Below are 26,869 nucleotides of genomic sequence, written 5' to 3'. Positions count from 1 at the left end.
AGGTTGTTCACCAAAAATGGGCCGGCATCTAAACTTACATTCTTGCATTTCAAATAAAGATACCAAGAGAATGAAGAAAATTTTATAATAGGAGTAAATTAGAAAGTTGCTTAAAATCTCATGCTCAATCTGAATCACGAAAGAAAAATTTTGGTTACAGTGTCCCTTTAAAGAAATTCTACATACGATCTTTGTATATCTGTGCAGTTCTGTTTGTGTCAACATCTGTCCAGTGATGGAGAATGTGTTTTACTCCATATGTGCACTATAGAATGTGTATATATGTATGTGTGTATATCCTATATTATAAAAGACAAGAGTTTGTCTGAAGCCGTCATGCGCAGTTCAGACAAACTCTTGCAGCTGATCGCACGCGCACCCACCCGACAGCAGCGCGAGGACCGGGCAGCACAGCTGATCGCGTACGCAGGGGAGAACCAGGCAGCACAGCTGATTGCGCGCGCAGGGGAGAACCGGGCAGCACAGAGAGAGAGAGAGATTAAAATTAGATATAACACAACACAGCCCGTGTGAACGGTCTTTAGGACTAGTATGTATATATATATGTATATATATGTATATATATATATATATGTATATATATATATATATATATATATATATATATATATTAGTGTGTGTATATGTATGTGTGTGTGTATATATATATATATATATATATATATATATATATATATATATATATATATATATATATATATATATATATATATATATATATATATATATATATATATATATATATATATATAAAACAAAGGAGAGATTGAGGAGGTAAAAGGACCTCCTATAAAAGAATACACAACTAAAAATAATAGTTCAATCTCAGAATGAGAAGAGGGTAGGAAAATGTGTGATAAAATTTAACTTTTAATAAGATAGGTGTTAAAATAAGGGAAACATTATTTTAAAAACGCTCACACTGGTTCACTGGTGCTATAACCTTGGAGTAAAAAATGTGTGTGGCAATAAAGGTGCTAGAATGTGATCACCAGGAGGGTCAATTGAGATTGTGATTGGCTAGTTTGTTCATCTGAAGGAAGTAAATGGTATCAATTTGAGACTGCTACTGTTTCTTTAAAAATATATCAAAAGTGACTGTTGGAGTTCACTATGTAACAGAATTTTTTTTTCTCTTATTACCTTGCTAGTATTATTGGTATTGTAATGAAATAGCAATGGCTGTTTTCTTAGTAACATATATAAAATTAGGGTAAGGAGAAATATCTCTGAGCCCAATGTTACTAAATATACAATGTTTCTTAATGCTAGCACACTAAGGTTGTTGGCTGATAAGAACTGTGTTGCTAATTATTTCCAACTTGTGTTATGCAAGCTTATAGTACCTTCTGCTTGTAACTATCAAGATAATATGGTTACCCAGACTGCTGTTTGCGGTTAGAAGTGGTGTTTCAGATTATCTACTGCGTGTGTTTGACAAGCTTGTGCTTGCTTCATATATAACTCATGGCGTTCTTGTTTATTATATAGTTGGATGAATTCACACTTGCATCATGATCTCACAATTTTAGGTATTGGCTTAGTCTGTTACTTAATAAATGTAACGTTATATTGCTGTTTATGCTGGTTATTATTACTGGAGAGTGAGAGTCAACTTTATTAAATTATGTGGACAGTATATAATATCACTTCTTTATTTGTGAAATCACCAGTTTTAATAAATGCCAGTACACTTCTTAGTGATATTATCAATCCTGGATATTTATTATCCGTCCTGATTATTTATCCGTGCATTAAGATTGAAAATATAATATTCACAGTCACGCTGTTAGACTTGGCTTCAAGTATTATGTCGTGAAAGCACACAACTAAGAGATGCTATTTTCACCTGCTCCGTGTAGCATTGGCCCAAAAGCCCAGTTCTAACATTGAAGAAACAAATATTGTTAATCTCTCGACCCTCCGAAATAATAGCCTCACATTACTAGCTAAATGGCTAACACACAAATTACATTATTTTACGGCTATAAAACAACAGATAGGTCAGGTGGCAGTTAAAACACAGGAGTTCCCATTAACTCCTCACCAAGTCCCTAAGCAGTTCAATGTCCCCTAAAGGGGCATGAACATATCCATAATCTGAATAAAGAAATATAGTGGATACCCACAATTGTAAAAGTGAAAAGAAACTTACCCTTTAAAGAAATTCTACATACGATCTTTGTATATCTGTGCAGTTTTGTTTGTGTCAACATCTGTTTTTTTTAATAGCATTGTCTAGCACATTAGAACATGCTTAAAGGGCTATTATAAAAATTGTGATGCTGTAATTTTGTGGTTAACCCCTTGAAGGGGTTAAACACATACTTAAAGTCCTGCTTGGTACTGGAAGATCTGATTGTGCTCCCCTACATTTGCTCCTCATCTCTGGTGACTTAGGGCTCTGGCATTGTCCAGGGAAACCCAGAAGTGTCTGGAGGGCTTAATGGAGCTGGCTGGAGGGGTTGGTGTTTAAATCCCTCAATCTCAGCTCCCTTAAGTCCTAGAAACCCCCAAGACCCACCATTTAAACATCTTATCACTCGTGCTTTCAAACAGAGTGTGCTTTGGGGTTTAATGTTTAATCAGGTGTTTTTTGTTTTTTATAAAAAAACAAACAAACACAAAATCACTATTTTTTTAGACGCATGCATTCAGAGGTTTCATTCACCTGAATGTGGAAGAAGGTGTCTCTTCATGCAGCAAATAGCAGAGTGGCACAATGAGCCACCTTCTTTCGCATTGAGGTGAACGAAACCTCTGAATGCACAGATCTACTATTTTTAATTAACTGATATTTTAAAACCCCTATATAAGTATTAATAACAAGGTGATCACCTGGCATGAATAAATGTATATTTAATTGTATAGAGGCTCAAGGGAGCCTATATGTGCAGATCAAGGTTACATAACTATACCAAAAGTCTCTCTCTTTTTTTTTTTTTTATGAGGATAATACCCTGCTTTTTACTGTAGAGTTTAAAATAATTGTACAGTTTGGCAATTTAAATTCACAGAATAAAAAATGATTTGTAAAATAATTAGCATTTATTGACTGTAAACATTGTGGAGTTCCTCCGCCCACATCTCATACTTGATTTTTATCTTCGATGACTGACTAATTCGGCTTCATCCAATCGTTGCATGTGCCCTTTGGCTTCCAGCTCGTGGGGCAAAACCGATCAGCACAGGGGAAATAGCATAGCAGTTAGAGCTATTCAGATGCAAAAGTGACATACTCTAATTACTCTTGTTATGTGGGGGTTAAATATAGAGAGAAAGTCCTGCCAGGAGCTGCAGAGCATATGGTTGCTGGGTCGTACTACTGTCACTCCTGTATGGCTTACCTGCTTAGGACAGAGGCTAAACACATAGGTAGGGTTATAGTGTGTCATTTCTTTTTCCGTGTCCTTTTAAAGGGACACTCAAGTCAAAATAAACATTTATGATTCAGAAAGAACATGCAGTTTTAAGACACTTTCTAGTTTAGTTCCATTATGATATGTTGCAGTCTTTTTAGATACCCACTTTCTGTGGAACAAGATGTTACTGAGCATGTGCACAGCAGGTCAGTTCAGTGGGATACAGCACAACAAAGTGATAAAGTGCACGGTGTATGGGGTAAGCTGCATATGCCCCTACTCATATAGTATTGAAGGTAACACCAGCACAGTTGAAACTTATAGAAACTTTTATTAAGGTTACATAAAAAGCGATGTTTCGGGGCTTAACCCACTTTCGGTGGAACAAGATGTTACTGAGCATGTGCACAAGCTCACAGGGTATATCTATACTAGTCTGTGATTGGCTGATGTCTGTCGCATGATACAGGGGGCTGGAAAATGGGAGAGAGAAAAAACTTGTCAGAAAAAATCATTGTCTTTTTGTTATGTACTTGTTAATTATGCAATTCTACTACATTGGGTGGTCCTTTTAAGCATATACACAGCAATTAAATATTGTGTAGTAAATTATAATTTTTTTTATATATTTTCTATTTGATAAAATCTTGTAGGATATTTTCTGGACTATACTGTATATACATAGAATCTATGGCAAATTTTTTGTTTGGCTTTATGATAGGACTAGAAAAACTTTAAACTGAATGGTTGGTTGGCTGTTTATTTATGCATAGTAAAACAATTTTACAATATCCTTTTCAATATTTATTTTGCCCCCTTTCCCTGAAATGTTTGGATTTTCCACTCCTGAGAATTGGAAGTGTACAGTGCAGACTTCACAAACCTAATACTGACACTCATGGACATATCCTATATTATAAAAGACCAAGTGTGTTTGTCTGAAGCCGTCATGCGCAGTAGAGACTGTACGCGGACAAACACACCTTGTTAGTGACAACTGTGAGATAGGGAGCGCGAGGTACACAAACAGCTGTGAGGTCTGGGGAGCGTGAGGTAAGCTGATTGAAACAGCCTGTGGCAAGAGATATGGAGCGCGAGCTACTCAACAGCTGTGAGGTCTGCCGCGTGAGAAGCGGCCACACGCTCCCCAGACCTCACAGCTGTTTTTGGCCGAAGGGAGCATTGCGATGGGGGCGTTGCCGGGCGCCGCGAGGGGCGTGGCCGGGCGGGTGTTGCCGCGATGGGGCATGGTCAGGCGGGGTCCCGCGATGGGGGCGTGGCCAGAGAGGCAAAGGCGAGCCAGAGAGGGAGCAGGAGAGGGGGGAGAATGGCCAAAGAGGGGGGAGAGAGAGAGCCAAAGAGGGGGGGGAGAGCCGGGGAGGGGGAGAGAAAGAACCAAAGGGGGGGGGGAGAGCCAAAGGGGGGAGAGAGAGAGCGAGGGGGGGAGAGAGCCAAAGAGGGGAGAGAGAACCAAAGAGGGGAAAGCCAAAGGGGGGGAGAGCCAAATAGGCGGGAGAGAGAGAGCAAAAGAGGGGAGAGCCAAAGAGGGGGGGGGGGAGAGCCAAAGGGAAGGGAGAGCCAAAGAGGGGGGAGAGAGAGATCCAAAGAGGAAAGAGAGCCAAAGAGGGGGATAGAGAGAGCCAAAAAGGGGGGATAGAGAGAGCCAAAGGGGGGAGAGAGAGAGCCAAAGGGGAGAGAGAGCAAAGGGAGGGGGAGAAAGCCAAAGGGGGCGGGTAGAGAGCCAAATGGGGGGCTAGAGAGCCAAAGGGGGGGGAGAAGAGAGCCAAAGGGGGGGGGGAGAAGAGAGCCAAAGGTGGGGGGGAGAGAGAGCCAAAGGTGGGGGGGAGAGAGAGCCAAAGGTGGGGGGGAGAGAGAGCCAAAGGTGGGGGGGGAGAGAGAGCCAAAGGGGGGGGGAGCCAAAGAGGGGAGAGAGAGAGAGCCAAAGAGAGGGGGAGAGAGAGAGAGCCAAAGAGAGGGGAGAGAGAGAGCCAAAGAGAGGGGAGAGAGAGAGCCAAAGAGAGGGGAGAGAGAGAGCCAAAGAGAGGGGAGAGAGAGAGCCAAAGAGAGGGGAGAGAGAGAGCAAAAGAGAGGGGAGAGAGAGAGCCAAAGAGAGGGGGGAGAGAGAGCCAAAGAGAGGGGGGAGAGAGAGCCAAAGAGAGGGGGGAGAGAGAGCAAAAGAGAGGGGGGAGAGAGAGCAAAAGAGAGGGGGGAGAGAGAGAGCAAAAGAGAGGGGGGAGAGAGAGAGCAAAAGAGAGGGGAGAGAGAGAGAGCAAAAGAGAGGGGGGAGAGAGAGAGCAAAAGAGAGGGGGGAGAGAGAGAGCAAAAGAGAGGGGGGAGAGAGAGAGCAAAAGAGAGGGGGGAGAGAGAGAGCAAAAGAGAGGGGGGAGAGAGAGCAAAAGAGAGGGGGGAGAGAGAGCAAAAGAGAGGGGGGAGAGAAAGCAAAAGAGAGGGGGGAAGAGAGAGCAAGGGGTGGGACCGCTGTACTGCAAAAAATGGCCCGTGTACACGGGCTTTAGTACTAGTCTATCCATAATTGGTTTCAGTAGTAATACGATAATGAACTGTAAAACAATGGATAGTATTCTAACAATTATATTGCCTTGCTGTGTCTACACCAGTAGCATGTCTGGTTACTCCAAATAAGACAAGTGGTAGGTGGAGTTTTAACATTGAAAAACAATTGAACCAAACAAGGTGTTAATGCATTCAAAATATTTAAAGGGACTTGAAACCCACATTTTTTTCATTCTTAATTCAGATAGAGCATACGTTTGTAAGCAACTTTTCAATTTACTTCTGTTATCAATTTTGCTTCATTCTCTTGGCATCCTTTCTAAAAGAAGCAGCAATGTACTACTGGGAGCTAATTTATCACATTAGTAAGCCAATCATATGAGGCATATATGTGCAGGCACCAATAAGCACCTATCCCAGAAGCTATCTTCCAAATCCTGATCCTACCTAGGTATTCTTTTCAACAAAGGATACCAAGAAAACTAAGCACATAAGATAAGTAAATTGGAAAGTTTGTTTTAAATTGTGTCCTCTATCTAAATCATGAAAGTAAACAGTTAGGTTTATTTATTGAAAAAATGCATACAAACCTTGTAATTGCACTATTTTTACTATTCTGGATGATATCTAGAATACATCTGTTATCGGCTTCTCACATCATTTATATGATGAACTATATATTTATAGTATTAGATAATTATCTAGAATACATCTAGTGCCCTGTTCTCTTGTAAAATTAGCAATATCAGTGGAACTTGGATTCTTATTCATGAAAGGAATTACATGATGGTGTCTGCTACTATCAGTAAAGGAAAAGTTGTAATTTAACTATGAAAAATGTTTAGATAAACCCAAAGTATCACTTATTGCAAGCAACTTCTGATCAATCATTTTATGTTAATATTGATATAATATCTGTCACATGCAATCTTCTTAATGTTGATATATGTATATATATTTTTTTACAGTATATTCATTCTGCTGGCATAATCCATAGGGTAAGTGATCATTTTGAATTTAATTATATTGTTCTTAATATTTTTTTTTGTATTTTTTTTGGTTAGATGATAATCCAATACATTTGCACCAGTATTTAAACACCACACCTTGTTAGAGAGCCAGCAGTTGCTAATAACACATATTACATCTTAAAGGGATACTGAACCCAAATTTTATCTTTCATGATTCAGATAGAGCATGCAATTTTAAGAACCTTTCTAATTTACTCCTATTAAATTTTTTTTGCTCTTTGTATCTTTATTTTAAAAAGCAGGAATGTAAGCTTATGAGCCGGCCCATCTTTAGTTTAGCACCTAGGTTGCGCTTGCTGATTGGATGGCTAAATGCATCCACCAATCGGCAAGCGCAATCCAGGGTTCTGAGCCAAAAATAGACTGGCTTGTAAGCTTACATTCTTGCTTTTCTAAATAACGATACCAAGAGAACGAAGAAAAATTGATAACAGGAGTAAATAAAAAAGATGCTTAAAATGGCATGCTCTATCTGAATCATGAAAGAAATAAAATTGGGTTCCGTATCCCTTTAAGGAGCATTATACACCACAGCCACCTCTGTGAGCATAGTGTTTGTATACTGGTGCACGGCCATCACAGGATATGTGCGTATGCCGCTGAAAAATGGCAATAACGTTTATTAGAAGCATTTTTGCTAATGGAAGTGTATTGCAAAAATACATATATTTCAAATTGAAATGCACCCATGCACATTTTATTTTTGTCCTTTCTATCCCTTTTAAGAGCAGTGGGTTGAATGTTTATTCTGAATTAATGTGCACACCTATAAATGTAAACCTTGTCTTTAGCTTATTTGTTTGTATTTCAAAATAGATTTACTTTTATATAAGGACTGCCCATTTGTGCCTTAATAATCTGATTTAATTTTAATTTCACCAAACTATATAAGTGCAGGTAATAAAAACCTGTGTAGTTATGGTGGGTGTTTTGTAACTCAAAGTCCAAAATTAAACTTTTATGATTCAGATGGTGAAAGCCATTTAACAACTTCCTAGTTGACTTCTGAAATTATCTTGGTTCTCTTGGTACCTTTTGTTAAAGAGCATACATGAGCTGAGGAGCAGCAATGGTCTACTGGGAGCTGTTGATGGCTGGGTGCACATATGACTCTTGTTATTGGTTTACCAGGTGTGTTCATCTAGCTCACAGTAATGCATTGTTGCTCCTGAGCCTACGTACAAAGCAAATGTGATATCAGATGTAAAGTGGAAAGTTGTTTAAATGTTCTATCTGAATTGTGACCGTTTTAATTTTTTTTTACTTCACTGTCCCTTTAAGGGTTTATATAATGACAGAACGTGATGACCCCCCAAAGCTACTTCCATGTAAGCCACACACCATTGCCAGGACCCTAAAATTCACCATATAACAAAAACAAAACACACCATTGTACTCTAAACCACAAATTTCTCACCATCACGGTTACCCAAATCCATACTAGTAAAACTACATCTGCTTCATTCTTACCTTCTTTTACATTCACCGTTTTTAAAGGAAAATTTGCATAATTTTGTTTGCAAAACCCCAGTCACAAAGTAGAACAGAAGGGTTCCATAAATCCCTGTGTAACCCTAAATTAGATGATTAGGACCAAGGATAAAATGGAACTGTAATCTTATTTGGTAATGGTTAATCACACCGTGTCCTTGATGACTGTATTATTCACGCTATAAAGTATGTAAAAGTTGCTAATGGAAAGGATTGTGAAAAGGTTGAAAGAACGATGAAAGCACATTTTTGAATTGGTTTCCATGGATACAGCATCGTTTTGAGAGAATAATATCTTATTGGGTTTTATTTAAATGAAGGGAAACTGCAACAGAAAATATACACTTAATTGAAGCAAAAATATAATATTATAAATACAGCTATTAAAATCCCATTTTTTTTAAATAAGGCTCATTAATCCAAAATTGTTATTTTAAAAAAAGATAGATCTCTTTATTACCCATTCCCCAGTTTTGGAATGCCAACGTGGTTAGATTCATATACTTTTAAACTCTGATTACCTTGTATCTTATCTTTTTGACAGCCCTCTTATCACATGGCTATTTATTATGTATTGATTTGCATTTTAGCCGAGTGTGTATATATATATATATATATATATATATATATATATATATATATATATATATATATATATATATATATATATATATATATATATATATATATATATATATATATATATATATATATATATATATATATATATATATATAATGTGTTTTGATAGGTAAATATAAAAAAGGCTCTATTTCTGTTTAAATGTAGTGATAGCAAAAATGCTCTGATCTTTTGGGGAAGTTTTTGTCTAAAATGCCCGGTCCTTAAGGGGTTAATATACTATAGCATTTAAACTTCTAAATGTCTGCCTGTTTCTAAGCCACTACAGACAGCATCTTATAACATGCTTTTTATTAGCTTTTCCCAGCAGAAGACTGCTTATCCACGTGGGCCATATAGATAACATTGTGCTCTCTCCTGTGGAGTGGTGCATGACACAGCACTAATAGGCTAAAATGCAAATCAATACATAATAAATAGCCATGTGATAAGAGGGTGTGTGTATGTATATATATATGTATATGTATATATATATATATATATATATATATATATATATATATATATATATATATATATATATATATATTATTTATATTTTTAGTAGACAACCCAAAGTATTGATCTAGGCCCATTTTGGTATATTTCATGCCACCATTTCACCGCCAAATGTGATCAAAATAAAAAATGGTTCACTTTTTCACAATTTTAGGTTCCCCCCCCCCCCAACAGCTCTCTAACCCTCCCTCCTCTATCTATTTGCCGCCATCTTTGGTACTGGCAGCTGTCTTCCAGTACCCAGTTTGCTGCTAATTTGGCAGATAAAAAAAAACAAAAACATTTTTTTTTTCTGTAGTGTAGCTGCCCCCCCTATATACTCTACCTCCTCCCAGATACCTTTTTGGCAACAGATCCCATATAGGATCCCACTCATTGCCCCTCCTCCCTCCTTCCCACTCACTGTGACGCATGTTAATTTTTTTTTTAAACACCTGTAGCGCCGCGTAGCGGTCCCACCCGCCCCCTACATCTATGGGCCGCCCACCCGCCTGCTTCCGTAGCCTCCCACCCACCAACGATCAGCACCACCGCTATCCGATGCAGAGAGGGCCACAGAGTGATCTTCTCTGCATTGGTAACTCTGCAAATCTATTTCTGCAGTGCCCACTCGTGGGGCATGCAGAAATAATGCAATCTCGCTATTTTGAGAGAGATTGCGGCAGAGAGAAGCCCAGAACTGCAGCGACGTACATGGTACGTCGCTGGTCCTTAGGGGCATAACGACCAGCGTTGTACAAGGTACGGTGCTGGTTGTTAATCGTTTAATATAATTATGTTGGTTGTGCAAAGCTGGGGAATGGGTAGTAAAGACATTATCTATCTTTATAAACAATAACAATTTTGGTGTTGACTGTCCTTTAACCATTTCAGTTTTGTCCTCGATTTAGCACATTTTGTCCCCAATGATCTGTTTCACACTTTGTGATTATATATAACTTGTTACATCACTGTTCTAATCTGTCAAATGGAAATAAATGTTAAAAGAAATAGGGCAATTTGACCAGAGTATAATGGTCTTAACATGTCTGCACAAAACCCACTTTAATGCACCTTTTAGACTCACTGCTGATGTGAAAAAACTATATTTTTGGTGCACATAAAAATAAAGAATTTCATTTAATGTGTTTTTAATTATGCTACTTTGCTGAAAGAAAACACATTTTGTTTTTATTAATATGGGCGTGTCAGTGTCCACTTATAGTTCTATGGCAGTTTTCCAAAACAGTGTGTGACCTTCTATGCTAATTTCCAGTCGTACACTTGTACCATTTCTTTAAATTTTTTTGCATGGAAAAAGGTTTAAAATGCTTTTAACTGTGTTCTTAGACACTATGTTGTGTTTTTTTTTATGTTTTTTTTTTTTTTATGTTTTTTTTTTTATAATGTCCCTTTAAAGGGACACTGAACCCAATTTTTTTTCTTTTGCGATTCAGATAGAGCATGCAATTTTAAGAAACTTTCTAATTTACTCCTATTCACAAATATTCTTCATTATCTTTGTATCTTTATTTGAAAAGCAAGAATGTAAGTTTAGATGCCGGCCCATTTTTGGTGAACAACCTGAGTTTTTCTTGCTGATTGGTGGATAAATTCATCCACCAATAAACAAGTGCTGTCCATGGTTCTGGACTTTCTTTTTCAAATAAAGATAGCAAGAGAACGAAGAAAAATTGATAATAGGAGTAAATTAGAAAGTTGCTTAAAATTGCATGCTCTATCTGAATCACAAAAGAAAAAAATTGGGTTCAGTATCCCTTTAAGTTAGTAAGATATTGATTTAAACAAACTACCCTGTCTCCCTGCCTCTGCAGCCAAAATCATTGAGAATACCAGAGACTCTTATGAAAAAGACTTTGAAGTAAACTAAATCTAGTAAAGCAATTATTATACTGGGAAGAATAGCAATATTTTTGTACATTTACATCCCTTTAAACTTTTGGCACAAAGATATTGAAGGCATAATCTTATTTGCCCAGGATATAAACCTGTGTGCCCTGTTATTTTTTTTATATGCTCATTTGCAAAATCATTTCTCTTTGTCTTCAGGACCTTAAGCCTGGAAATCTAGCTGTCAACGAAGACTGTGAATTAAAGGTAAGATTTATTTACCGATGAACGAACTATGATTTTAAAGTATTTTGATTACAATTTCCAAGTTCATTCCAGTTATTTAGTGTTGGTTAAAACGGAGATAAAATGATTGTTTATGCACATTAGTTTGCATACAAAATCATAATAGTTTCTGGCTTCAGCAAAGGAATCACTGTACTCTAAAAGAAGGTTATCTGGGGTTGCAATTCTAGATCTGTCTGAATATGTAAAACAATGCAGATCTTGCTAACAAAATAGCTATTTTAATGATTTTTTAGAATATGATGACCTCCTTATATACACACATATACAAATATAAAAGATTATTATTATTATTTATTTTATTTATTTTTTGCAACTGCTGGTATATACTATAAATACACTCATGTTTCACATAACGCTCAGTAGTGATTAATGCATCACCAAAGCATGTTTGTATGGTGGGTTGGAAGCACCTGTATCTCGCAAAAGGCTCCACCAAGAATCTAGAGTGCATAAATTCTAAAAGAGTGGATTAAAAAGCGCAGGGTAAAAGCACCAAACTCCTGATATACCTAAAATGTCCCTAATATAGGTGTATAAGAAAGATAACAGGAGCGCTATAGCTAAAGGTGTGGGATAAATATTTAAACTAGTGGATGTAAAAACTACACAATTTGCGTGTGAAACTTCAATATTGGTATAAATTATACAAATAGGAAAGTGGCAAATGCTTAGTGATAAAGTGTCAAATGTTCATTGATAAAACGAATCGTGTATATTGGGATTATCAAAAAAATATTTTTAAAAAGCAAAAATAAGCTAAAAGTAAATAGTGACAAGTAAGTGTTATTCGAATTGTTATTTAATGTAACATTCACAAATAACAGAATAAAAACACAATGTATAAAAACGGACGTCTTCGTATATAACTAAATATGCCAATATACCAACAATGTTAAAATGTATCTCCTTGTATTCAAAGGTGGGGGATAAAACAGTCCAAGTTAGGATATTAAGTGGATAGATGATACAGTCTTACCCCCAAACAATTGCGGCTTTCGATAGAGGAAGAATGAAAATTACCGCTGTGGCGGAAGTGACGTCACTTATAGGGGCGCTGGCCTGATTGAGCACTCTGATTGGTTCCTATTGTGATCGCTTCTAGGTATCGGCTTCTTGGTCCCACAGTGGTAAGGTATCCGCTCTTTATGTGCCAAAGTGCACGCAGGATACTAATAACGGCTGTTATGTATTTAAATGCAGCTGTTGGAGTAGAGGCAAAGTTCCATTTATAACCTTCAGTAAGGCTTGTAATATCGGTACATAGATAAGTACCAAAACGATGCAAAGTTGAAAGTTCCACAGACGATAAGCAGCATCAATTTGTAGCAGCAACTAGTGGCTGTGAAATACTCCTTGAAGTTTAAGAAGTTAGCAACATACATCAAATGCAAAGTTCAAAGTTCCTCAAATGACAAGCAGCAGCAATTTGTAACAGCAACTGGTGGCTGTGTTATGCTCCTTGAGGTTTAAAAGTTAGCAACAAACATCAACGCGTTTCTCCCTCTACAGGGCTTTCTCAAGATCTTGAGAAAGCCCTGTAGAGGGAGAAACGCGTTGATGTTATTTGCTTACTTGTTTGTTGCTAACAAATTGCTGCTGCTTGTCATTTGAGGAACTTTGAACTTTGCATTTGATGTATGTTGCTAACTTCTTAAACTTCAAGGAGTATTTCACAGCCACTAGTTGCTGCTACAAATTGATGCTGCTTATCGTCTGTGGAACTTTCAACTTTGCATCGTTTTGGTACTTATCTATGTACCGATATTACAAGCCTTACTGAAGGTTATAAATGGAACTTTGCCTCTACTCCAACAGCTGCATTTAAATACATAACAGCCGTTATTAGTATCCTGCGTGCACTTTGGCACATAAAGAGCGGATACCTTACCACTGTGGGACCAAGAAGCCGATACCTAGAAGCGATCACAATAGGAACCAATCAGAGTGCTCAATCAGGCCAGCGCCCCTATAAGTGACGTCACTTCCACCACGGCGGTAATTTTCATTCTTCCTCTATCGAAAGCCGCAATTGTTTGGGGGTAAGACTGCATCATCTATCCACTTAATATCCCACCTTTGAATACAAGGAGATACATTTTAACATTGTTGGTATATTGGCATATTTAGTTATATACGGAGACGTCCGTTTTTATACATTGTGTTTTTATTCTGTTATTTGTGAATGTTACATTAAATAACAATTCGAATAACACTTACTTGTCACTATTTACTTTTAGCTTATTTTTGCTTTTTAAAAATATTTTTTTGATAATCCCAATATACACGATTCGTTTTATCAATGAACATTTGACACTTTCCTATTTGTATAATTTATACCAATATTGAAGTTTCACACGCAAATTGTGTAGTTTTTACATCCACTAGTTTAAATATTTATCCCACACCTTTAGCTATAGCGCTCCTGTTTAAATTTCACATTTTTTATCTTAAGAATCTAGAGTGCTTCATTCTGGTAAACTGCTAAAAGTGTTCCTCTCACATTTTATATTATATGCTACTTGCACAGAAACCTGATATTTTACTTTAAGGGTCATGATTCAGATAGAGCGTGCCATTTTAAACAACTTTCTAATTAACTCCTATTATCAAATTGTATTAATTCTCTTTGTATCTTTTATTGAAAAATAAGGAGATAAGCTCAGGAGTGTGCACGTTTGGATCACTTTTGCAGGAATGTTATCCATTTGAAAAAGCACTAGATGAAAAAGCTGCCATATAGTGCGCCAGACACCTACCTAGGTATCTCTGCAACAAAGAATATCATGGGAGCTAGAAGTAAATTGTAAACCTCCTTTTTTTTTTTTTTTTTTTTTGTATGCTCTGTGTGAATCACAAAAGAAAATGTTTAAGTTTCATATCCCTTTTAAGAGACAGTAAAGTCAAAAATAAATTTCAATGGATTGGATAGAACATTTTAAGCAGATTTACAATTTACTTCTATTCTCTGTGTTCTTCTCAAGGTTTTTGTATCATTTGTTAAAGAGAATTGTGAGGTGATCTCAGGAGTGTACCTGTGTCTTTAGCCACCTTGTAGCAGTGTTTGTAGCAATATTATACATAGCTGTAAAAACTGCTGCTATAGAATGCTAAAGACCTGTGCACACTTCAGCAAAAGATACTAAGAGAACAAAGCAAATTTGATCATCTTAAATTGAAAAATTATTTAAAATGCAGAATCCTGAATTTTCGTGTTTAGAATAAAAAAAATGCAGTAAAAAAATTATATACATCATTATCTAATTAGCTTTGTGTGCAACAGTGTAGCAATGTAATACATTGTTGCAAAGACTGCTGCATAGAGTGCTTAAAGGGATACTAAACCCATTTTTTTTTTTATTTCATGATTCAGATAGAGCATGAGATTTTAAGCACCTTCCTAATTTACTCCTATTATCAATTTCTCTTTGTTCTCATGCTATCTTGATTTGAAAAAGCAGTACTGTAAGCTTCAGAGCCACACCATTTTTTGTTCAACACATGGGTAGCGCTTGCTGATTTGTGGCTAAATGTAGCAAACCAATCAGCAAGTGCTACCAAGGTGCTGAACTAAAAAATGGTCCGGCTCCTAACCTTTTATTACTGCTTTTTCAAATCAAGATAACATGAGACCAAAGAAAAATTGATAATAGGAGTAAATTAGAAAGTTGCTTAAAATTGCAGGCTCTGTCTGAATCATGAAAGAAAAAATGAGGGGTTAGTGTTCCTTTAAGATATGTATAAACTTTCCTGAGCTCCTATGAGCCACCCTATGTTTACTGTTCAACAAAGAATACCAAGAAAAAAGCAAATTTAAAGGGACAGTAAGTTGAAAAAAAAGTTCATGATTCAAATAGGACATGTCATTTTAAACAACTTTTCCAATTTACTTTTAACACCAATTTTGCTTTGTTCTTTTGGTATTCTTAGTTGAAAGCTAAACCTAGGTTCATATGCTAATTTCTTAGACCTTGAAGGCCGCCTCTAAAGGTATTTTGACAGTTTTCACCACTAGAGGGCATTAGTTCATGTGTGTCATATAGATAACATTAAGCTCATGCACCTGAATTTACCAAGGAGTGAGCACTGATTGGCTAAAATGCAAGTCTGTCAAAAGAACTGAAATAAGGGGGCAGTCTGTAGAGGCTTAGTTATATTAATACACGTTTTACCTCTGTAATTACCTTGTATCTGTGTTGGTTATGCAAAACTGGGGAATGGGTAATAAAGGGATTATCTATCTTTTAAAACAACAATAATTCTGGTGTTGACTGTCCCTTTAATAATTTGATTTCCCTCTTAATACAGGGAGAGTCCACAGCTGCATTCATTACTTGTGGGAAACACCGAACCCGGCCACCAGGAGGTGGCAAAGACACTCCAGCCAAAGGCCCAAACACCTCCCTCATCCCCCAGTCATTCTTTGCCTTTCGTTACAGGAGGTTGGCAGAGAAGTGTCAGAAGATTTCGGAGTAGTTCCTTAGGAAGGATATCTACCCTTCGAGATGGGACTGGAGTTTTAAGTAGTCTTGTCAGCCTCTCAGTGAGAGCATTGATAAAAGTTAGAGTCTGGAGATGCAGGGAGAGTCTTTCTGCAAACCCATCCAGACTCATGTTAACAGCTCTTAAGCAATCGGCGTTGACGAGTTTCGCTGCCTGCTTTTCATCATTCAAGTCTGTCAGAAGCGATGCTACCATCTGTCAAACTTGAAGGACCGTGTTTCTGTTCCACAGCTTAGATTCCGGTAATATTGTTTCATTTTTTACATATGTTAACGCTAGACGACAGGGTCTCGGTGGGACTCCTTTTTATCTTTATGGAATCCAGGGTTAATATCTCCTGAGGGGGGTTGTTGAACAGTGGGGTTTAATCATATTGGTTTATGTGATTTGTTTGATGCTTATGTGTGTGAAATGTTTTTGGTCTCATAGGCTGATATGGAACGTACAGGTTGCTTTTTAATTGAGAGCTGCGCAGTTTTAGTAAGCTTGGCGCACTTTTCCTTTAGCAGGGGCGGTCCTGCATGGCGCACCGTGTGACCGGGAGTGGTCATGGTTTCCATTTCCTTATTCCTGACCGAGTGACTACGGAGAAGAGCGATTTTCTTTATACTGTCTGGGTCATAGGAGGTGGTAAGTGCCCCAGCCATTGGGGGGTATAAGGTGCCGGTTGTCTTTCTCTGATTTAAATTAGGTTACCTAGTTATAGAGAAATCTAATTGTTTAGAGGGGGATCCCTCTATGACCGAATTCGATACCTGTGTATATTGTGATGAGGCACGGGTAGTCAAGCCCTCTCAATTATGTTCCGTATGCCGCAACAGGGTGTTTTTATCAACCAATTTTGAGATGTTGGATACCACTGAGCCTTACGCCTCTGAGTACTCTTCGTCCCGTGAGGTGTGTCCCCTAAAGTCATCTGATACTATACATGCAGCTTTCCCTGACACCGCTAATCCTCCACCTGGAGGGGGCCTTTTTCCACCAGAGGTTACTGCGCAGTTTCACCTCGTTTTGCTATGCGCAAACGAAGGGTTAATCCATGCACTCCTGCCCAGTTAGCATCATGCAAATTGAAGGTTGTATCCGACCAGTCATCTGGGGATGCGGTTCTCTCTGAGGCTTCAGAATATGGACCTTCTGGGTCAGAGCCTGCTGCTTCTATTCCTACGGCAGAGGAGGATTTAGATTTAGAGTGGAACGCCTGCGCTTGCTTCTAAGAGAGGTTTTGGTGATATTAGAGATTCCTAGGACTGATCTGCCAGTCGAATCTCAGAACACTAAATCGAATAACGATTTGCATTAGATGGTTGGGGAAGGATAAGATCCTATTCCTTTTCATCTATTTTCTTTTTGGGATCCCAGTTCCGGGCTCTATAGGGGGTTCTGTCGTTTACTTTTCTACTTAGCTAATACTTTTTGTGCGCTTGCCTTTTTAAGGATAGTTTATTCTTAGAGCTCTGGGTTATTGAGTAAACTTTTTTGGAAGAGGTTTCTTCATAAGGGATATTTATGTACTGACGACTTAGGTTGTCGTTTTTGTTCTGGAGGCTTCCTGTTGAAGCATCTCTGTCTCATTTGGAGTTGATGGTTCCCTCTGTATTTTTGAGAAAGAATTAAGCCTTGGAGCTTATAAAGACTTATAGATCCTAAGCTGGAGCTTCAGGTTCAGATATTGTGTCGTTCTGGCAGATATGACTTTTTTTTTTTTAGTTTTTTTTTACCATTTTTAATGTGAGCACATCTGAGGAACAGATTCTTTTTCTCTTGTTCTTTTAGTGTGGTCAAGATCCCCGCTTAGCCTGAGCTATTCAGGTGGTTTTTGGGACCGCCTCGGTCCTGGAATAGGTCCAAGCAGAGCAAGCCCACTTTACTTAGTTTGGCAGGAGAGACCAGTTTCAGGTCCTATCTTGGATCGTGTTGGGGACTGACTATCGTCTCTTTTTCAGACGCTTGATTCAGGATGGTACAGGATCCATGGGTTCTAGAATCCAGCCTTACAGGGCAGTCTTTCCTTCTCTGGATACTGTCTTACAACAGAGGGAATCCTTTTTCAGGGGGTGCAGGTTTTTTGTTCTCTTTTAGAGTCATTATCCTGGTGTCTATAGCAGAGTGAGGTTTGGGATATTATTCAAACTGCTGCTGTTTCTTGGTCCTATGGAGGGAGGAAGTTTCCATCCTATTTGGGTCCTATAGTACTTGCGCTAAGCTTATATTGTCTTCCCAGAGAGAGACTATAAGGTGCTCTCTACCTGTGGTACGGGAGGAGCAGTGCAGGATCACTGTCAGGGAAGGATATCATATCTTTTCATTCCTCCTCTGGAAAATTTCCAGTTCTTAGGGACCGGCTATTCCAGTACATTGGCTTTTTGTTTTTTTAGTTTTGCTACTGATTCTAGAATTTATTTAAGATCTGGGGTTTTATTTTGGCAGTGGCCAGAATCCAGATGTAATGGTAGATTCCCTTGTCTTGAAAATTCTGGTTTAATCACCACCGTTTCGTTGGATAGAGGTCTTTCAGGGACTTTATCTGTCTTCCTCGATCCTCAGGGATGGATGTGGACCAGACTTTTTCTATCTGAATTCCTGGTTGTTAATTTAGTTTTCATAGACAGGAAGACTTTTTTTTTTTTTCTCTCGGACTTGTAAAGTTATGAGTTAGCTTCATCAGGCAGTGCCCTTCAGGCCATCGCTGGTGTTGGATGGATGTTCGCTACAGGAATTCCTTTTTTCTGTATTGTACCTGGAAGGGGATGCCGAATGAGATTCTCAGGACGTCCCATCTCTATACCAGGTTACCCATTAATGGTTCATGGGTCAGGGATCCTCCAACGGAGTTAATGGAAACATTAGTGGTGCATTGGAGGTTCATTTTAATATTTCCTCTTCTGCCATATCAATCTTCCTTGAGTGCTGGCTCAAATCTAGCGGGGGCAGGCGTCAGTATTACTGATTGCTACGTTGAGGCCGCATGGATCTTGGTTCACAATTTAGTGGTTAAGCCTCCATGTTGGTTACCTTGTCACAAGGATCTGCTGGATCAAGGCCTCTTTGATTCATCAAATGTTTTTTTTTTTTCTCTGAGGCGGACGGCGAGAGCTCAGTTAGTCTTAGCCGAAAAAGTTTTTTTCGTCGAGTTATGGTTCTCTCCTTCAAGCACGTAGTCTGGTCCCTCATCATCTATCATAGGGTGGACCCTTCTGCTGTGAAGATCATGGTTTGTCCTGGCACTCTATTAAGGCCTGCCAGGATTCTTTCCTTTCTCCAGGTTGGTCTGGAGAAGGGCCTTTTAGCTAGTTCCTTGTTGGCACAGTTTTGTCCCTGTCTGCTTTTTCTGCACAAGAGGCTCGTTTGAGCTTCTGCATGTACAGCTTTGTTTTTGCTAAGACTCTGACTGCAATCAGGCCAGGGTGTCATTCTGATGCTCCTGCTTGGAGTTTTAGCTCTTGTTGTTATGGTTTTTGCATCGGGCTCCCTTTGTTCCTATGCATGAGATTGTCTTTAAGTTGATATCTTAGATGACCCTTTCAGTCTTATTTTTCTTCTGTGGGCAGAAGTTTTCTGAGTTTGCAGCCTTGCAATGCGACCCTCCTCATAGGGTGTACCACGATAGTAAGTCTGTTCTATGAACTTAGTTAGAATTCCTCCTACGGTTCTTTTTTTGTTTTAAGTCCTGTTCCTTCCCTTCAAAGGAAAGTTTAATACATATTACAAAGTTCTATCTTCAGGCTATATATGAATAGACAGTTTTCTCTGTTTGTCTATCTGGGAAGCGTAAGGGTCAGAACACATCTTAGCCTTTCTTATCTTTAGTTGTGGAGTGTCTTCCACTTGGGTTATGAGACTGTGGGACGCAAGCCTTCTCAGATGTTTACGGCTCAGTTTTTTTCAGGAGCAGTGTCTTCCTCTTGGTTCTAAAATGAGGCCTCTATGGATCGGTTTTGTTGGGCAGCTACTTGGTCTTCCTTTCATTCTTTTCAAAAGTTTTTATTGAATTTTTGCTTCTGCTAAAGAAGCCTTCGGGAGTAGGGTTCGACAGGCTGTGGTGCCTTCAGATGGGGGCCGCCTTTTCCTTTTTTTTCCCTCCCATTAGCATTCAGTGTCCTCTGTAGCTTGGGTATTATTTCACACAAGTAATGAATGCAGCTATGAACTCTCCCTGTATTAAGAAGGAAAACATAAATTATGTTTACCATATACTTTCCTTTCTTTCTGTTCAGGAAGAGTCCACAGCTCCTGCCCGTGCTCTCCGTTGGGTGGTCCTAAATTTTAACTTGTTCTTCTGGCACCTTTTTCATCCTGATATTTCTCCTACTGTTACTTGTTCCCTCGGCAGAATTACTGGGGGATGAGGGAGGTGGGGGAGGTGTTTGGGCCCTTGGCTGGGGTGTCTTTGCCTCCTCCTGGTGGCCTGGTTCGGTGTTTCCCACAAGTAATGAATGCAGCTGTGGACTCTCCTTGTACAGAAGGAAAGGAATTTATCTGGTAAGCATAATTTGTTTTGTTTTTTAACTGCATGCTATATTTCAATCATAAAGATGAATTTTTACTTTACTATCCATTCACTTTATTCAAATTCTTGTTTGTCCAATCTGACCCTGTTTTGCTTTTAACGTTCAGTTGCAAAAAGGGATTAAGCCCTTAATGACAGCAAAAGAACCCTGCATGTCAGCTGTTGTTTTCACACCAAGGGTTAAATAGCGTGGATCTCACTGACAGTGACAAGACTGTGATATTACCTGTAATGCCTCCTGGAGTAAGGCATTAAGTAATAGCGCGTCTCGCCACTTTCAGCGAGACCCAAGCTTTTATAGGGATAAGAACCCCTTAAAGTACAGGGTATATTCTAGTCGCTGAGGGGATGAAGTTTTCCAAAACCTCCTCTTACCAATACTTTATACGTCTGATAACTTCTAAATTACACATTTCTGGTCTTCTGATCTTTTTTATACTATGCACAAAGACAGAGTGTTACTGGTTGACTATGTACCGGGTTTAACAAACCTGTCTTTGGTATCTAGACATTGAGCGTTTTTTCCAGTGCTAATTTAATTTTTACTGAAGCTAAACACAAATTTATTCAATATGCAAAGCTGCTGCTATAAATTGTGAGACTATATGAGTTGCTAAATGCTAATTACAATCAGTGTTTTGTCATCAAATGCTTTAAAGCTTCTGTAAAAAGAAAATAGTGTTGGCAAACAAGAGAAAAACCTTTTTCATTAAAATGTTACTGTATCCAGTTTATCAGAAGATGTATTTAGCAAGTACTTGCGCATGGTTGTCACATTCAAAGCCATTCTAGTACATTTGACAAACTGACTGTCGTTTATCAGCGCCTTCACACAGAGTTAACTCCCTCAAAACTTTACATGGGCAGCAGTTTTCCAAACCATCGGTTGACATTTCTCCAGCACATTTTCTTATGGTTTGTGTGCTTTACCCTTTCAACCACTTTGACCTCTTGAAAACCATTATTGACCTCTTTAGAATTGTATAGCAAGGCTGGTTTCATGTTGACAGTTCTGAGTTAATAAGTTTAAAAATATAGCTTAAAGGGACACTAAACCCATATATTTTTTCTTTTATGATTCGGATAGCGCATGCAATTGTAGGCAACTTTCTAACTTACTCCTTTTGTCAATTTTTCTTTGTTGCGTTGAGAGTGCAGACACAGATATATTCCACACAGTCATTGGTTGCACACTCTAGTAAGCCATTTATAACCATTACTAATTTGGCCTCAGCAGAAAAGGAAACCCAAGTTACAAAATGGTTGCTCACCCACTGTTTTATGGATATTAACTTGACCCTTATTTTTTCCATATTTAAACAGCTAAGATAATTTTTAAAAATGCATGTACAAACTGTTCAGGCTATTTTTTGCTCTAAATACATCATTCAAGTAATTTATTTATTTAGTGTTTAATATATCCTTTAAATGAAGACCAATATAAACATTTTGTAATGTTCAGTTACTAATGCTGTTTATCAGCATTGCTCAATGAAAATTTGATTCCATTTTGAGATGTGGTGGGCTACATTTTATGCTGTCAATAAGCTTCCATTTTATAAAAAGCTGTAAGCTGCCACAGTTTTATCAATACAGTGTTAATAGATGTAAATTCTATCCAACCCATAATTGGAATTTGGTGTATATTAGAAGCTTTATAGATATATATTACCTGTGCAAAATGTAGAATTTATATATAGAGTTAGAATTGTTGATGCTATTAATGTGTTCTACATCCTCCTTCCCTAATTTATGATTGTAACTTTTGTGTGCTCACAGATTCTGGATTTTGGACTGGCCAGACACGCAGACAGTGAAATGACAGGTTATGTAGTGACCAGATGGTATAGAGCCCCAGAGGTCATACTCAACTGGATGCACTATACACAAACAGGTAGAACATTGTTTCTGGCTATGCCCAGAGGCAGAACTTTTCTTCACTTTCTGCAATGAGATTTTTTTTTTTTTTTGTGAAAAAATTTCTGCAAGTCATTTTGAAATGAAATAAAATTTTAAATTAGGCAGTTACACTAAAGCATCAGTTCAATTGCGATGTTTTGATTAACTAGAGAATAGAGCCATTTTTAAAGTTCTATAATATAGTGCAGCAGTTGAAAATTGCATTACAAATTAGCTGTAGAGAAAAAAAAAATTAAGTTTTTAAAATGTCTTGTGAAAAATTCCTGAGAACCAGTCAACAATAAATGCTTTGCAGCTCTGCTCCATATTTGACTGTTCAAACTATTCAAACAGCACTTTGCTCTTGATGCAGTGTTAAGGAAAATTTACATAGTGCAGACAGATTCCAGTGCTGTTTGAAAAGAACATCCTGATGTGATGCGGAGCAGCACTGCAAAACGAAAGAGCTAATAGTTCCTGCATGTGTCCCATTCTTTCAGCAGACATGCTGCATTTTCTGCGATAACATCTCAGATCACAGCATGTTCTGCCTTGGGGTGGCTGGGTATGTAATCATTGGGGTTTTCAGCCTCACAAATGTGATATGATATTCGTTTTATAGTCGTGTTCTTATACAGAGAGAAATTTAGGTGGCAGAAGACAAAATAAGACAGAGGTGGACAATAAGAAACAAAGATCCCATTATAACTCATTTTACGGAATCTTGCTCACCACTGAAGTAAATTATTTTTGTCCCATTCAAAAGGACAGTCTAGCTCGAGAACACCAGGCAAGTCTCCTCTGAATTAGAAATTTGTATAACCCCATATATATGGACCTTGATGGTGAATGTTCAGCTGAGTGCAACAAACAAGAATTTCTTATTTTCTTCTTAAACAGGGAGAGTCCACAGCTGCATTCATTACTTTTGGGAATTCAGAACCTGGCCACCAGGAGGAGGCAAAGACACCCCAGCCAAAGGCTTAAAGGGATAGTAAACCCAAAACCTTTTTAAATCTTTATTAAAACTTCATTATTTATGTGACATATTTCAAATAAGTACCTGTTAAATTTTTTCACTCGTTTTCTAATTATTCTTCATCTAAGATCTTTAACAGTAACGCATGCGCATTTTGGCCCCTCAGTCCTAGCATGACCGTCACTATTCTGGCACAGGAAGCAGGGCGGACTTCATGATAGTGACATCAACGTTGGTGGGAGTGGCGCACCAGAGCGCTCAGCGCTGAAGATTCACGGAACACAAGCACATTGGGGAATCATCTGTGTTACTTTACTAGAGGTAAGTATAATAAGTACACCTAGGCTAACGAGCAAGTTGATTTGATCTTAGTAAAAGGACGTTACCCTTAGACTATTATTTTTTTTTAATCCCTAGAAAAACGAGCATGTTTTTTTCTTATAAGGCAGTGACTTATAAGAGTGACTAACCAGCAATTATTTTTAACCCCTAGACTAACGAGCAATTTGTTTTGTTCTTACAACACTCAGATTAATCGCAGGAGCTGCAAAGATTAAAAGCAATAGCAAATTCAGATGCGACTAAAGTTAATTATTAACATCTGAATTTGCTATTGCTTTTAATCTTTACAGCTCCTGCGATTAATCTGAGTGTTGTAAGAACAAAACAACTTGCTCGTTAGTCTAGGGGTTAAAAACATCCATGAGTTTTAAAAAAAATTTTGTTTGAGGCTCGGCCCCTTGCAGGGCTAAAACATGGTGGAGGAGGCCTTTCGTCCCTTGACATCAGGTTGGTTCTCATTTCTTCCTTTGGGTGGGGCATCAGAGGGATTGTACTCAGTCCTCATTGTCCTGTTCCTGATTGTTGGTGGGGTTCCAGAAGGAAACCTGCTAAAGATTACTCTGGGGGTTCCCAAGGTCCTTTGGCCTCGGAGCTAGGGTTCTCCATTCCTAATTGGTTGACATGACTCCTTGGACATCGGGGGTACCAGGTTGGGGTGATTTTTATCTCCTCTATGGTATTCTTATTGAATGTATTTTTTGAGGCCTTGATGACGGTAACTCTTCCTTAAGGGGTCAAGGTGTCTTAGGCTTCTTTTTTCCCCTTCTTGGGGCTGGTTGGGGCGGTCATCTGTTTGGGAAGTTTTGGCATTTATGACCTTTATCTTCCTCCTACTGTTTCTCGTCTGCTCCCATGTATTGGGGCTCTGGAGAATGCGTTTGTATCCGGTTTTTCCTGGAGTTACCCTTACTTAAGATGTCTCGGTTTTATCTGTTGCTCGCCAGGAATTGTGAGGCTCGTCCATCGTTAATTCCTTGAGCTGTGGGGGTTTTCGGGAAGTTGATCCCGAAGGGATTATTTGGAGACTATTTTATCTTCTCAAACTGGATTTTCTAGTTTTGAGCCCTAACTCTGGGGTGTTAGAGATATGCTCTCTGTCACTGGGATGCTTAGCGAACGTCCAGTGTCCAAGGAACTTTGGATGTTGCTGTGGTTGCATCTTCTTGGGTACAGGTTCTCCGTATGAGGTATCCCTATGGTTCCTCAGGGGTTGCTACCTTGTAGCCGGCTCCGGTTTCTGAATGTCCGGTTTTCTGGACATTTTCTTGTCTTGGATATCTGACCGTATCTCTTAGATGGGTTTGGGGCGGTTCAGTCCTTCCGGTTCTGAGACTTCCACTTGCCCTTTCAGGGGTTTTTGTTTTTCTTCGATTGGAGACTTAGAAATAACCTAATGAGTAGTTTAGCTGCCTAGCAAGCAGGAGATTGCAGTCTCAATCTGTTGCAGCTATTTGCACCTTAAAATTGTGCTCGATGGCCATTTGTTTTTCCAATGGGCCGGCTGTTGCAGCTGGGTGAGCAGTTATATTTAGCTTTCTCCTCCCCTTAGGGAGATTGGTGCATACCACAGTATCCACCCAGTGCCCCAGAGGCTTTCTTCTGTTCAGTGGGGTCCCCCCTGCTTTGCGGGCAGGATGTCATGAAGGGTTGGATTCTGGTATCGTGCCATCACTGTTGTTTCAGTGTAGACTCTCTTTTTTTTTTTTTTTTTTTTTTTTGGGGGGTGTCCCTGTAGGGTAAGGATCTGTGTCTGGGTCCTGGAACCCAAGGACATACTATGTTCTGTCATAGCTTAGTTGGTTAGCATGCCAGTCTTGTTAGAAAATGGTGGAGTTTGCTCTACCCATTGGTGCCGTTCAATTTAGTTCCCCTCCTTTTTCCTTCCTGAGGATCTGGGTGGTCCGGGGAATGGTTTAATTCCCTGCTTTCGGACATTGGCAGTCGCTTTGGTGCTGAGTCCGTTGCCTCTGAGAGGGGGTCAGAGGTCTGTTTGCTTAGTTGAGACTTGACCGCGTATCTTGCTTCTCTTCTGATCCCTCCTTAACTGGGAGGCTTTTCTGTGTTTCCTTCCTCAGCAGGGGGCTTTCTCTACTGGTTTTGGATGCTCTCCTACTTCCTTGTTTTTCCTGGGAGGGAGTGGGTTTCTGCACTCCAAGATTTTTCCTCTGTGGGAGTCCTAGTGCAGTTCCTAGCTTGGTTGCCTAGTGTTAACGTCTGGATTCTGCTAGACTTCTGTTGCAGAGGGAAGCCTGTGGCTTCATCTGGAGCACGATAAGATTTATGGTGCTATTTTTAGGCGGTTCCCGGGGGTGGTTTTTATCCCTCGGTCACTCTTTCATAGTGAGGATTGCACACTGTGTGAGGGATGGGGGTCTACCTTTTTCTCTCTAGGTTTCCAGGGTTGGGACGTTACATTTTTTTCCTCAATTCTCTTTGTTCGGTCATTGGAGTTCGTTCTCTATGCGTTTTTGTGCTGTTGCAACCTTGATTTACGCTTTGAGTTCGGCTAGGTTTCCTTTTACCCTAGCTTGTTTGTCTTTAGATCTCTGTTGCGTTCTTCTTCCTCTTCCCTTCCAGGGGAATGTGGAGGTCCCCTAACCTCAGGTTGGGGGTAAGTTTAAATGTGGGCTTGGAGCCTGCGGGACTTGTTTCCTCTGAGGCTTTGTGCTCTGTGGAATCTGCTGATTCTGAGCGGTCTCTAACTAGGGCCTTGCTTGTTTTAACTGGGGTTTTTTTTGCATTCAGTGTCCTCTATAGCTTGGGTATTGTTTTCCCAAAAGTAATGAATGCAGCTGTGGACTCTCCCTGTTTAAGAAGAAAAACTTAAATTAAATTATGCTTACCTGATAATTTTCTTTTCTTCTGACGGGGAGAGTCCACAGTTCCCCGTCCACGTTTTTATATGGGGCAGCCTTTTTTTCTATTTTTATTCTTCTGGCAC

General features: G+C 39.0%; 1 protein-coding gene across 1 annotated transcript in view; it reads left to right on the top strand.

The window, feature by feature from the left end:
* The window catches only part of MAPK12 (mitogen-activated protein kinase 12), a 170,198-nt gene that overhangs the window by 93,658 nt on the left and 49,671 nt on the right, over positions 1-26,869 (top strand). The window contains exons 5-7 of the mRNA XM_053716642.1: positions 6,866-6,895; positions 11,609-11,656; positions 22,488-22,602. Coding sequence (XP_053572617.1) covers positions 6,866-6,895; positions 11,609-11,656; positions 22,488-22,602 — 193 coding nt within the window. The remainder of the gene's footprint in view (positions 1-6,865; positions 6,896-11,608; positions 11,657-22,487; positions 22,603-26,869) is intronic.

The sequence above is a fragment of the Bombina bombina genome, chromosome 6 (genome assembly GCF_027579735.1).
Source record: "Bombina bombina isolate aBomBom1 chromosome 6, aBomBom1.pri, whole genome shotgun sequence".
NCBI classification, from domain to species: Eukaryota; Metazoa; Chordata; class Amphibia; order Anura; family Bombinatoridae; genus Bombina; species Bombina bombina.
The sequence above is the reverse complement of the archived record's forward strand: the minus strand, read 5'-3'. Positions and strand labels throughout refer to the sequence as shown.